This window comes from Dunckerocampus dactyliophorus, chromosome 10 (assembly GCF_027744805.1).
Source record: "Dunckerocampus dactyliophorus isolate RoL2022-P2 chromosome 10, RoL_Ddac_1.1, whole genome shotgun sequence".
In the NCBI taxonomy this organism is placed as follows: domain Eukaryota; kingdom Metazoa; phylum Chordata; class Actinopteri; order Syngnathiformes; family Syngnathidae; genus Dunckerocampus; species Dunckerocampus dactyliophorus.
The window spans coordinates 8,566,111-8,579,156 of record NC_072828.1 but is presented as its reverse complement, the minus strand read 5'-3'; the positions used below and the strand labels follow the sequence as shown (position 1 = coordinate 8,579,156).

At 44.2% G+C, this 13,046-nt stretch overlaps 1 protein-coding gene across 16 annotated transcripts in view; it reads right to left on the bottom strand.

The window, feature by feature from the left end:
• The window catches only part of ptprfa (protein tyrosine phosphatase receptor type Fa), an 86,177-nt gene that overhangs the window by 32,851 nt on the left and 40,280 nt on the right, over positions 1 to 13,046 (bottom strand). For 7 of the 16 annotated variants that reach the window (XM_054790643.1, XM_054790641.1, XM_054790642.1 and 4 more), the window contains 7 exons: positions 11,627 to 11,644; positions 9,296 to 9,406; positions 4,174 to 4,443; positions 2,214 to 2,795; positions 1,814 to 1,950; positions 1,590 to 1,734; positions 340 to 645 (listed from right to left, as the gene is read on the bottom strand). In XM_054790643.1, coding sequence (XP_054646618.1) covers positions 340 to 645; positions 1,590 to 1,734; positions 1,814 to 1,950; positions 2,214 to 2,795; positions 4,174 to 4,443; positions 9,296 to 9,406; positions 11,627 to 11,644 — 1,569 coding nt within the window. Of the gene's footprint in view, positions 1 to 339; positions 646 to 1,589; positions 1,735 to 1,813; positions 1,951 to 2,213; positions 2,796 to 4,173; positions 4,444 to 4,618; positions 8,016 to 9,295; positions 9,407 to 11,626; positions 11,645 to 13,046 lie in introns of those variants that run through there. The other 9 variants (XM_054790649.1, XM_054790656.1, XM_054790651.1 and 6 more) reach the window with 4 other exon arrangements.

Below are 13,046 nucleotides of genomic sequence, written 5' to 3'. Positions count from 1 at the left end.
TTCCTCACAATATTACAATGTTATTCTGGTAAAGTTATAACTATTCTATCTATTTAAAAGAAAAACTTTGTCAGCTTTGTGTTATAGGTGACAAAGTATATTATGATAAGTGTTATTAGTATCAACATTTTCAATCTTTTTCTCCATTTTTGCTGTTGTGTTTTATTTCCACAATGTTGTACAATGATCCATAGGCCAATAAAAAAGTAGCTGTGCACGCAAATGGCCCCCAGGCTGCATTTTGGACACTTATGATTGCTGATTAGTTAGAGCAGACAAACTATAACAAATATTTCCTCGTTGTTGTTTCCAGACTACTTCCTGTCACTGCCCACGTACCATCCTCCTGAGTTCTGATACGGACCACTGGACTCTCTGGGCCGGGCCCGATGACGGTGTGAGCTCTCACCCACACCATATACTCAGTCCATTTCTCCAGGTGGTGCAGCACGTAGGTGCGGGCGTCTGCTCCAATCCCGGATACCTGGTGGCGTTGCATGTCCTCCCCGGCCGGCGCTCGGTAGGAGAGGGAGTAGCTTGTGATCCCGGCGTCGTGGCGGTCTGTAGGTGGCGGGGTCCAACTCACCTGGATGCTAGTGGAGCTCGGACTGAGCAGTCTTACGTCCTGGGGAGGGGCTGAAGGGGCTAATGGGAGGAAGTGGGAGGGAGGGGTAAAGCAGGATGGATAATGGAAGACAAAGACAAACTCAGCCTCTGGACTGTGGAGACGTTACATCACAGGACATGGACTCTCACAAGGACATGAAACTAAAGCGTCCAACATTCTTTGAGAGTGGACATTGTAGGAAGACATTTCACTTGATTCACTTTTGGAACTTGGAGGCTGGTGATTACAGCATATAAAGTACAGTAAAATACATCACTGCCTATCATAGCAACGCCCACATGCCATGCTAATATGCCCCCCTGTGGCTGTGAGCAGGGATGACTAGAAGTGCTATGATCTTCAGATGATGCTGTTTTTCTTTCCATGCTCCAAAAGGTTTAGGTTAATGTTCAAACATAACATTTTTTGTCCAAGATGTCTTCACAGTCCAGAGACCAGCAAACATGAGTGATGATGTCACACACTTTCAGACACATTCAGGTCACATGAACACACATGAGCACACCACAACGTAGCGGGAGAGCAGCTGGAGGGGACGACATAGGGGGCAGGTCTGGCTGGACGATGCTCAATCAAAGACGGGCCAGTGCCAGAAACTTCCATTACTCCCATATGGGCTCAGTGAGGTCCGATGAAGAAGCAGGTTTAGGACTAAAAGCTGATTGAGGACCTTAATGGAAACGAATAAAGCAGGGTGTGGGATCAGCCGTTTCCAAAATATGTGCTGGTCCATTCCGGTGTCAGACACTCCATGCTGAAAGGATGGAGGAGGAAGTGGAGACGTTGATGTGGGAGGTCCATGTTCGAGTCCAGTTAAGAGTCTAATCCTTGCATTCAAAGTTGGTTCTTATCCAATTTTGTGTCTTTTTGGGGGTCCACAGTGTTTAAAGCCCAGCTAGCAGTTACTGCCCTCACACCCTAACCAGAATATTCTAGTGTGTCAACATGAGCATGTACTTACTAGACTGGACGGTCCTGCCCTCGATGGGATGAGTGAAGACTCCCAAGCCCATCTCAGATCTGGCAGCCAGGGAGAACATGTAGACTGTGTCGGGTTTCAAACCATCCACTGCGTACGATCCAGACGGTTCGAACGTGATGCTGTGCTGCCGAATGTTAAGAACCACCAACAATCAACCTCTGAACTGATCTTGGAACAGACCCTCAGAGAAAAAGTCAATTTACCTTTTCCTCTGGATTGTTGGCCTCCCAATAGAGCAGCTCCAAACCAATGACGGGGTCCTGGACGGGCCAAAGCCAAGAGAGCATGATGCGAGAGTCCAACTCAGCTTCGGCCTCAAAACCAGAAGGCTGCGCTGGAACTGGAGCGAGAAGAAGAAGATGATCCTAAGTCAGCTCGGAAAGGCTCCAGCTGAGGGACCTCCTAAGACAATGTTAAGATGCTGTAGACCACACGGTGTTACTTGGGATTGTTTTAGGTTAGAAAATCTTACTTATCCACCAATAAATGAAAACTTTCATCTTTAGCTGTGATGTGTTGTCATGTTTCTATGAGCTCACCACAACAAGTTGAGAAGGTTTTTTGTACTATAATTGTTTGTTCTTGTCTTACAACTGTCCTCACCTCCTTGCTGAGTCTTGATGAGCAGGACATCAGATGGGGGTCCATCACCCACCGAGGTGAAGCCCAGCACCCTGACACTGTAGGTGACATCAGGGGTCAGGTCAGCGATGGTGGTCAGCTGACTGTCATCAGTGTTGTGTTTCTGCCAGGCGCTGAGAGGGGCCTCCTGGTCGGCACTGTAGTAAACCCTGTAGCCACGGATCTGCCCATTGGCCTCCTCAGGGGGCTCCCACTGGACCAGCATAGTGCTAGGGCTTAGCATGCGGGCCTGGACGTGGAGCGGGGGTGACGAGGGCGACTGCTCACTCGTGCGCGTGTCCACAATGCCGCCGGGCAGCCCTCGGCCCACGTTGTTGACCGCCATGACCCGGAACTCGTAATGGGAAAATGGGCTGAGACCGCCGATGCTGTAGCGGGTGGTGGCTACCCCGTCCACTTCCTGGAAACCATTCTCTGACACTTTGGGCCGGTACTGGATCACATAGTAGGACACGGGCTCGGGGTTGCCAGAGTCCCATGTCAAGGTGATGCTGGTGGCGGTGGTCTCTGTCACAGTGAGGGAGGTGGGTGGCTTGGGCAGGGCTGTGGGACACAAAAAAAAAAAAATCACTTCATTTTTTTGTGTGCAGATATGTTATTATTATGTTGCATGCTAGAAACATGCACGTAAATCCATCCAACGCCCTCCTCACTTCAGCTGGAGATCGACAAACTGAACCTGGCACACGTCATCATGGAGAAAGAAAACAACATGACAAAAGCCAGCTAATTGGCTTCTTTTGTGAGCACAACCCAGCATCATGGTCGTCAAACTTAAAAATAATAATCTCGTCGTGCAAGTAGGCCGAACAGTGGGCTGGTGGTTAGCATGTCGGCTTCAAAGACAGGAGATCGAGGGTTGCAATCTGTATGGACCATGGACTTTGCATGTTCTCCTCATATGTGTGTGGGTTTTCTCCGGGTACGCCAACTTCTTCCCATATTCCAAAATATGCAAGTTAAGCTAACTGGAGACAATGACTGTGTCTCAAATGGAATACTTCTGTCAGTACACTTCAATACGTATACAGTGGAACCTCAGTTTTCATACACCCCAGTTTTTGTAGGATTGGGTTTTCAATAAAAAATGATTGTCAGATAATAAAAGATTCTCTGGCTGGAATCTGTCTGTAGTGCCCCAACTGTAAAAGAACCACTATCTATTCTTCACAGAAACTGAATCACCAATGCGTGGATGCTTTTGTTTGGCCACTCGACTAGTTTGTGGCACATTCTTTGGCCATACGATAACTGAGACAGTGTACAAAAAGGAGACATATTTTTTGTGGTTTGTGGGTTATTTGTTCATAGAACATACACAGAATGACAAATAACTTGTATCTGCCTTCTTCCATCCTCCTAACAAGCAAGGTGCGCTGATGGCTGATGAGGCGTTCAGGCGCACTGAGTATTTGAGTGCTTTTGAAAAAAACATTAAATATGCCTGCAAAAAAAGTGCCACAGCTTTGAGAAAGAAGGTAATAAACACAATTGAACTCAAAAAAGAACTCAGAGCAAGGTAGCATAGTAATTGGCTACACATACAAGTACTGGAAGCAGTGCAGCTAAGAGACACGCTACGAAATGAAGATCATAGATTGCTGGGAATAAATTAATAAGATTTAATGGAACAAATACTAGAATTGAAGTTGTAAATGTAGGTCAGTGTTTCTGATAAGTGTTTAGGTCAACGCAGAAGGCCTTGCTGGCCCTGACTGCACGCCATTGGTCCCAGCTCAACAGTGATGCTCATGAGGACAAATGCTATAGAAAACAAATTAATGGACGTTCATGCAAGCATGTAAGAGCTATTGAACTGACTTTGATGATGTCCACAATGAAAAGTGTCTGCACACTCAGACGGTGAATGAAAGGCATTACATTGTAAAGATAAAAGCGTTCTTCCAGCTTGGACACCAACCTTTCACCGTAATCTGGGCAGTGGTCTCAATCATGCCCAGCGAGGAGATGGCCACACAGGTGTAGTTGGCCGACTGGCGGATGTTGGCCAGCTCCAGGACGTTGCGTCCGATGGGCATCTCCTCCTCGGGGGTCAGCTCCACCTCGCCACTCATCCACTTGACATACGGCATGGGTGCGCCCACCGCCACGCAGGTCAGGTTGACGCTGCCGCCAGGCATCACCTCGTGGTGGGTAGGGGGTATGGAGAAACGGGGAGGCACGCGACGAACTGCAGGGACGAAGAGAGGGAGGGTGAGAGGACGCTGACAAAGATGACGGGACACCATGTTAGACCAGCTTCTACTGTGCACCACTTAGTCTGTCCTATCATGCCTTATGACATTACTAGGACAGCTGGAAAATGTCTGAGTTCCTCTTGGCGTGTCCTCGGGATTACAATTCACCTGGGGGCGTCGTGTACGCTGCTCGTCATGAGTGCTTCCATCACCTCCCGAGGCAGCGGGACGTGGAAATAGGAGAGGAGCATACCAAACAGCTACTTCATTGTCATCACGCCTCGATCAACTTCCTCATCACGCCACACGCGGATTCATGCAACGCTCGTTCTTTGCAAGGGATCTCTACACAAGGTCATGAAAAGATGACCTGCAGCCAGGTGGGACGACCTCAGTTGACTTTAGGTGGAGAAGATGACGAGTGGGAGGAGAAAGGCTGAGTCCAAACAACATTAATCATACCCTTTGGTAGAATAACTGTCATGTGAATGGGATGGTCCAGTGAAGATCCTTTTTAAGAAGGTGCACAGTAGAAGCTTCATTTACACACACACACACACACACACACACACACACACACACACACACACACACACACACACAGGCATAAATCAACACATACTCTATTTATTACATTACATCATTACTATACAGTATTATGCTATGAAGACAAACTATTTTGTCAGAGCCAATGAAATATTTCCTTTTGGTTTTCATAAGGTAAATTAATGTTATGTTGTTGACACTATTTTGGAAACTACTTAAATGTATAATTTACATTACATTATTATTTTTTTTAACTGTAGTAATTTCAGCAAAATGTGTAATCATTAGCATGATATTTACAGTAATACTGCAATCCAAAATACCTTTTTAAAATGACATTTAATTATAATCTTTCATTATTATTACTATTATTATTATTATTGGCTTTCTTTGCCGATTGGCTAGTACAAATCACATGGTCTGGGTTGTCTATTTTGTTTCAATTAAATGTATGTTAGCAAATATGCTTCTTGGTCCTAAAAAAGACTAAAGGTTAAAAATGCAACATTCAAACACAAGACCTTTTAAAAAGCATGTGTGTGGGCATGTGTGTGTGTCCTGAGCTAATGACAAGCATGCTAACGTTACCTGCTCTCATCCTTAAAAGCTCTTTAAAGAGGATCAATGAGCCTCAGCTGGCCAGCAGCCTGCATTGCATCTCAATGAGCCACTTATATAATGTATATGTTATATATATGTTTTCATATTGCATGACTGTGAGAGTGTTTCATGCCCCTGGATAGCAGTAACGTTTAAGAAGCTTGACAGGAAGTTAGATAGATAAATACTGTAGATCCCCCACAAGGGTCTTTGTGTTTATTTTTTTTTTCAGCCTTCTTTGCAGTATTTCTGCTGCATCACAAAATGTTTTGACTGTAAAGGGAAAGTATTAAATAATGCACCGAGGGCCACTTAAAACCCAGCAGCGTCCTAAAATGGTCCGAGAGTCACTTCCACAGCCACATGGACTGCCCTCCCATATCTACTGCAAGTTTTACTCAGTGTTAGTCTCGCTGGCCACTTCATTTGGTACACAATCTAATGAGGTCCAATACAAAAGTTTTGCCTTTACAAATTTAATAATGCTCATTTTGGACTGATACCGTCAGAGAGGTACAGTCGTCCCTCGTTTACTGCAGTTAACTGGCTCCAGACCTTCTGCAATAAGTGAATTTCCATGAAGTAGGATTCATTTATTAATAAAATGAATATTTTCGTAGTTATGGCATAGAAAACCTGTTGACGATCTTCTAAATACGGGTTTTAACATTATTAGAGCCCTCGAGACATGAAATAACACCCATATAGTCACCTTTACAATTTTATTACCTAATAAAGTAGATAAAATCAAGATAAAATAAGGCATATTAGACATAAATAAGATAACAGACTCACATGTTAGCAGTTCCTTGTTCTTTTCTGGACAGTGTACTTCCAGCGTACTTCTGCCATTACAATACGGATTGTAAATAAAACTCCCACTCGAGCAGTGTCACAGTAAATGTGTCCCTTAGTGACAAGTCTAATGCCTGTATCACAAAACAATTACAATTATTACAATGACACCCTTGTGTCCAATGTAGAATACAGCACTACATTCACAATTAGAATGCTTCTTCTGCCTTGTATATGTATTTTAGTTCATTTAGTCAGTTCATTTATCCCTTTTTATGCTTGAAAATGCTAGAATAAGTAAATTTTGCTTAAATATGCATGCTTTTATTTTTTTTTTACTACTAATGTGCTGTATTTACCCACAAAACAGCGATCATTTATGAATACTGTACATGTTTGAGGGAGCGATGTTTGAACCGCGATGTAGCGAGGGACGATTGTATTAATTTAAAATGTATTATTGTGCTTGTACAGGGCATCCACAAAGTCTGAACACATACCATACACATAGAATATCCATACATAAAAAATGTAATCTAATTAAATTTTAATTGTAAAAGAAACAATGCATTGTATAATTCATTATTTAAAACTTTATTTAATCAAATTACATTCTATTAATCAATTTTATTTAAGTCATTTGATTAAAATTAAGTAATTGTAAAAATACCCAATATACATTATATATAATATGAATAAAAAATATGCAGACATTTTAAAAATTAATTATCATACACAAATTATATTATGTTTATAATGTATATTACATATTTATATTACTTTTAATAGATGCATTTCTGCCTGTGTCCACACTTTAGGGACACCCTGAACTGCACTGTACTGCATCACATTGGCAGCTGGTTGGAATATTTTGACCACCCCATCTAGCTACCTGAGTGGGTCAAAATATTAGGAACAGCTCTCAGATGATGCAGTGAAGGTGTGCACCACTGCAAACCACAACAGTGTTTACAATGCTCGACATAGCTGTTGTATGGGACCTCATTAGATTGTGCAGGTGTACCTAATGTTGTGGTCTCTGAGAGTATGTAATCATCTAATGCTGGCCAGCATGGAGGTAAACCCGCATCGCGCATTAGTCCATCTGAACTGTTAGCAGTGGGGACATGGAGGATGACCACGATGCCATGACATCTTTTTAAATCAGTGTGGAGCATGTTGTTTCACGTGAGGATGGCTGGGGGCTGGATTGCCCCCCCCCAACCCAGGTTGCCATGGCGACACTGAGGCGTTGTGAGAGTGCATACAAGCCAAAGAGCAGAGGCAAGAGGGAGAGCAGAGATGCAAGGAGGGGCAGGCGATGCTGAGTGGGGTGAGGATGCAGTGGGAGGAGCCATGCAGGGAAAAGAGACGGTGGGTGGGGGGACAAGTTCTGATTAAATTTAAATAAGTTGTTAAATGTGAAGAAGTGATGCCCATGTCACAGTATATCTAAAAGCTTGTGCAGGCAGTGACATGCAAAGCAGGAGCAGGATGGGGGTAAGCATAAGGGTGCAGGCAGGGGTGCTCGGGGTCTGGGAGAGAGAAAGAGGGGGGGAGGGGAGATGAGGGGGGAGGCCGGGACGGGCCTGAGGCGCCTGGCGACCCGCCAACGCTGCCTGGCTCCAGTCCAGCAGGCCTCCACTTCAGGAGGAGAACGAGCGAAGAAACCAACCTTCTCGCTGATCTGATAGGTGAGAGTTGGAGTGTTGGCAGTGTTTTTTGTGGTGGGGGTGGGGTGGGGGTGTGATGGGGATGGTTGAAGGCAACGCAGAAGGAGTCAAAAACAACAACAACAACAACAACAACAGAGGGGAAGCAAGGAAGCAGGAGGAAGGAGACAAGGAGAAACAGAGAAGAGTAAAACAGGCCAAAATCTGCTTATCCTCACGCACACGCACACGCACACAAACACACACACACACACACTTTGAGGGATAAGCTGTCAATGACACTCGGTAGTGTAATGAATGAGTTTGTGGTTCAAACAGAAAAAGATGAAGAAAAGCAAACAATACCTGAGAAGGTCAAAGGTTATAACAATGCAAGACATAAGTTAATTTTCTTCTAAATTAAACTTTGTTGATTGCGATTAGCAGGTGGCTAACTTCTTGCATGGGAATTTGTAAAGTGTTGCATCACTAAACAGTAATTACGTGCTGCTTTTGGGAGGTGTGTAGTACAGTATAAAGATAGTTATACAGTGGCACCCGTTTATGTCAACACCCCTCGGACTGGCTGACTGATGTCCACATAAGTGGTTGTCGACATAACCGAAACCGAAACTAACAACTTCTTGCACATTTACTTTGTACAGAGACATAAGGAAAATGGGTAAAAAAAAGGATTTTTGATTTGCGTTTTCCTCCATGTTTTTTATTGATATTCTTTTGTTTTCATATAATATGACTACAATGACAACAAAGCTTTCGTACAAGTGAAAATCTTTCTACCGGTGGGAAAAAAAAAAAGTAAAACAAATGGGTGCATTTAGGTACTGTAGTTGCTGTGGTAGAATCCAGACTAATACTGCCATGCTTTGATGCTTATTTTGCAATGAACAGGAAGTCACCGTGTGCATGTTTTAATGCTGTGCAACTTAACAGCAGTTATGCTGCTGTTAGCGGTCGACTTAAGCGTGCACTTTTTAGTAATAAGAAGAACACAGTGTAGCGGGACTTGATGATTTGGTCGACATAGACGAGTTGTCAACACAAGCGGGTGCCACTGTATTTCGCTGTTTACATGCTGGAATAAATCCATTATCTAGATGTGTTATTACCACCATGAGACATCACGTCTGATAATGGAGGCGTAATGGACAAAGCAGCGAGTCCATCAACAGACTAGATGTGGCGGCAAACTCCAGACAGGGTCACGCGGGGTCAAGAGGGGGTGTCTTACCTCGCACATAAAGGTTAGCAGGAGCAGAGTAGCGAGTCCCAGCGCTGTTGACGGCCACGCACTCGTACTTGCCCTGGTCTGACTCCTCGCTGTTCTCAATCTGAAGAGCCCCTGTGGACGGTCACAGGTCACATACAGTAAGCATCACTAACACACACACGCACACATGCACGCACACACACGCACACACTTGCACGTCGTCCATCTGTTTGTGAGAGCTGACATCGCCTGAGTGGGTCCACAATTTCATGGTGCGTAGTTAGCCGCAGCTGTTATATGGAATGTTTATTGCTTGTTAAATTATTAGTGTTGTGGTTCATGTAGTGGACATTTGTCTAACTTACCTTATCTGATGTCCCACATTTTTTGGAAATATTTGTGTCTCCACATTCAAGTAGCGAGACAGACAACATGGACATGTCATTGTAGGCGCGTGACAGTGCCATGCAAATGTGACGTGTTCAAAATAAAACTCATTGTCAATGGCTTTGTAAAAAAATGCAGCAAATATTGTTCTGGTCCTGTTCAGCGACTGGAAGTCAAATAATTAGTGTTTAGCTCATCGATTTTGCCTTAAAGTAGGAGTGTTCAAAGTACGGCCCGCAGCTCATTTTTTAAAATTGGCCCTCAGTTAACTCCATCCATCCATTTTCTATGCCGCTTATCCTCACTAGGGTCGCGGGTATGCTGGAACCTATCCCCTATCCCTGGTACACCCTGGACTGGTCGCCAGCCAATCGCAGGGCACGTATAAACAACCATTCACAAAAGACATCTTATTCACCACAAGTTAGTAATATTTCATAAATACATGCTATACAGATAGTTATTTTTATGTGTTTAATAAGCAAAAAGGTAAAGAATATAAAAAAGCCCCCGCACATTCTTCTACAAGCTAAGACTTTGTATTTCGTACAGTAGGGTTCAGTATTTTTCCAAAAGGTCGGCGCATTTCAATCTGTGGCAGGGGCCTCTAATTCAGCTCAGCTGGGGGTAGAGTCTGGGTGAGGATGGGTCACGTCAAGCATTCAGTCCAGAATCACGTTTCAATCAACTAACTTGTCAACAAACAAGAGGTTGCAGCATGCTTAGTGTTAATGTGTTTGTTGTATATTATTCTCCATAGCAGTAGTAGCTGCCCTATGTGTGTTTACTTATATGTTACATGTTGTGTTGTCATTTTTGTGATGGTACCGCCACTGTAGTTAGTTTTCTGTCTAGTGAGCGCCATCCCCCCACCCCGCGTTCCTTTTACTGTGTGGCAAGCTCATTGTGAGTTCAGCGATGGATACTGCTTGCCTGAATCAAAAGCTGCTTCCTTTAAGCAAGCTAAAGTTCCTCTCATCATCTCCCCAGGACATACAGACTGTACCTACACTTTACTTTGATATCATGTAGGGGGCTGCAACGAGTTTGAGACCCCTGCTCTATGGAAAGAAGGAAAGGAAATCTAGCTTAATTGCTGTGGATCAAACCTTAGTCTAACATCTTCAAGCATCACAAACGATTTCCTCTAAGCCCAGTTTCCCATTGACATTGCTGCCAAATCCGCATTTGCCAGCGCGCTACAGAAAAACTACAGCATGTCTCTTAATAATTCAGCTTGAGAGATGGGTTACAATGCTCAATGTCTTTCGAAAACAACAAATATCGGCTGTGATGTCTTTGAATGTTTTTGGCTGCAAGACACCAGGTGTCAAAGTTACAGGGTTGTTTGTGACCATGTGCTAGGGTTTTAACATTGCTTGAAATACTTGCTTGGTAGTTTTAGTGTGTTCTATCAGGCATATGTGAGTGTGTAGCTGGGGGTCTAATCTTTAAAATAACAGAGAATGTGTATGTTGCTCTCAGAACTAAAACAATAATCTTCACAAAGCGAGGCGAGGCTCACTTTGTGACTGAAGGTGTTTTCAGTGCTTCATTCTCACCGAGAAAGGCAAACAGATGCTGATGGATGTTTGCTCTGCAATGTGCCGACTTGCAGATGAAGACTATGAAGCTGCCAAGACTTCCTCTGCCCTTCAGACGCGCTCACTTCCTGTTTGTTTATTCTTCAATGACACACTGCGTGCTTAAACAGCCTGAAAGTCAAAGTGACTCACAGTCAAATCCTTAACGTCGACCCTTCTACCCAACCAATTCACCTTTTCAGTGAGCTGTAATTTAAAAATGAAACACTTAAAAGTCTTCCGGTATCAAATGAAGGCAGAGAAAGTGAGGCAGCGAGCATTGAAAGAAGGACAAACACCTGGAAATGGAACACTGAGGTGACGGCAGGAGGAGGAGGTGGATGGGAGGGGTGGTGAGGAAGGTGGGAGGTGGCATTCTTACCTCTGATTGGTGTACCACCTGGCAAGGTAATTTGAATGCAAATAGGATTAAAAAGAAGCATTAGTTAGGAAGACAGACTACTACTCTCTTCAAGCCACAATCATGGAGGCTGTTATTTGGCTGTTATTTTTTTTATTCTCCCACACACTGAGAGAAAGCACAAAATGTTTTCTGTCACAGTCTATCATTAGTGAATCTGCTTATTTGCTGTCTGCACTTGCTTATTAGGAGCATCCTGTTGTCCTGTGGTATCAAACATCTGACCGAAACACACCTGCTTGGGCTCAGCTTTGCTAACCTGACAGCGTTGTGCCACAGCAAGGCTGGTAAATAACACCTGTTAACTTGCCTTGTGGCGCAACGCAAAGACATTTACTGATTTAGCATCAGAGTTGTTGTAGTTAGTCTAAATGTTGAGTTCCTGCACTTTCATTGAGTGGATTAGCTTCAGAGCAGGACAGCTGAACTTTCTTTCTCCTTGGCTAAAGTTGAGCTATGGTGAATTAACCACAAAGTCTCCTACAAAAGCAAATAACTGCTGCGGTCTCTAATTAGTGAGGGGTCAGAAAACAGCTATGGCTGTAGGCAACCTCCTAATGCCATCCATACATCTTTTTCTGCTTATCCGAGGTCGGGTCGCGGGGGCAGCAGTCTAAGCAGTGAAGCCCAGACTTCCCTCTCCCTGGCGACTTTGTCCAGCTCCTCCCGGTGGATCCTGAGGCGTTCCCAGGGCAGTTGAGAGACATAATCTCTCCAACGGGTCCCCGAGGCCTCCTACCGGTCAGATGAGCCCTGAACACCTCCCAGGGAGGCCCAGAGATGACACTCCAGCCTTTCCCGGGCGAGAACCATGGGCTCGGACTTGGAGGTGCTGATTCTCATCCCAGCCGCTTCCCCCTAATGTCGTTGGCAGTAGCTGCATTTGAAGTATCATGAGCAACCAGCAGCTTTGTCTAGCTTTGCATGCGCTTTAAGATAACAACACTTGTTGTTACTGTATTACAACATTAGTTCTGTTGCTGCTGTGTTGTGCAGCATACTTGCTAATAAATGACCATGTGGTCAACGATAACTATGATGTATACTTCGCCTCATACTAACTGTGTACAGCCATCTTAGCTGCTATTTTGCTAACTCTTTTTGGTCTTTGAAGGCCATTTATTTTTATCTTACTAAGAAAGCTAAACAACCTTGTCTTAAAACATTTTGATCACAATGCCATCATAATTTCAATATAGTGAGTAAGTGAGACGTGGAGGTATGTTTACTATGCAGATGTCATCCATCTGGATAATAAACCAAGCCCTAGGAAGACAAAGAGATATTTTGGAAGAGGGGCCCTGGAAGCTGTGTGGACCCCTGGGGGGGCTCGCGATGGGGGGCATCAGCAGCTTTCAAAGGGCCGGGCACTGAGACCTGC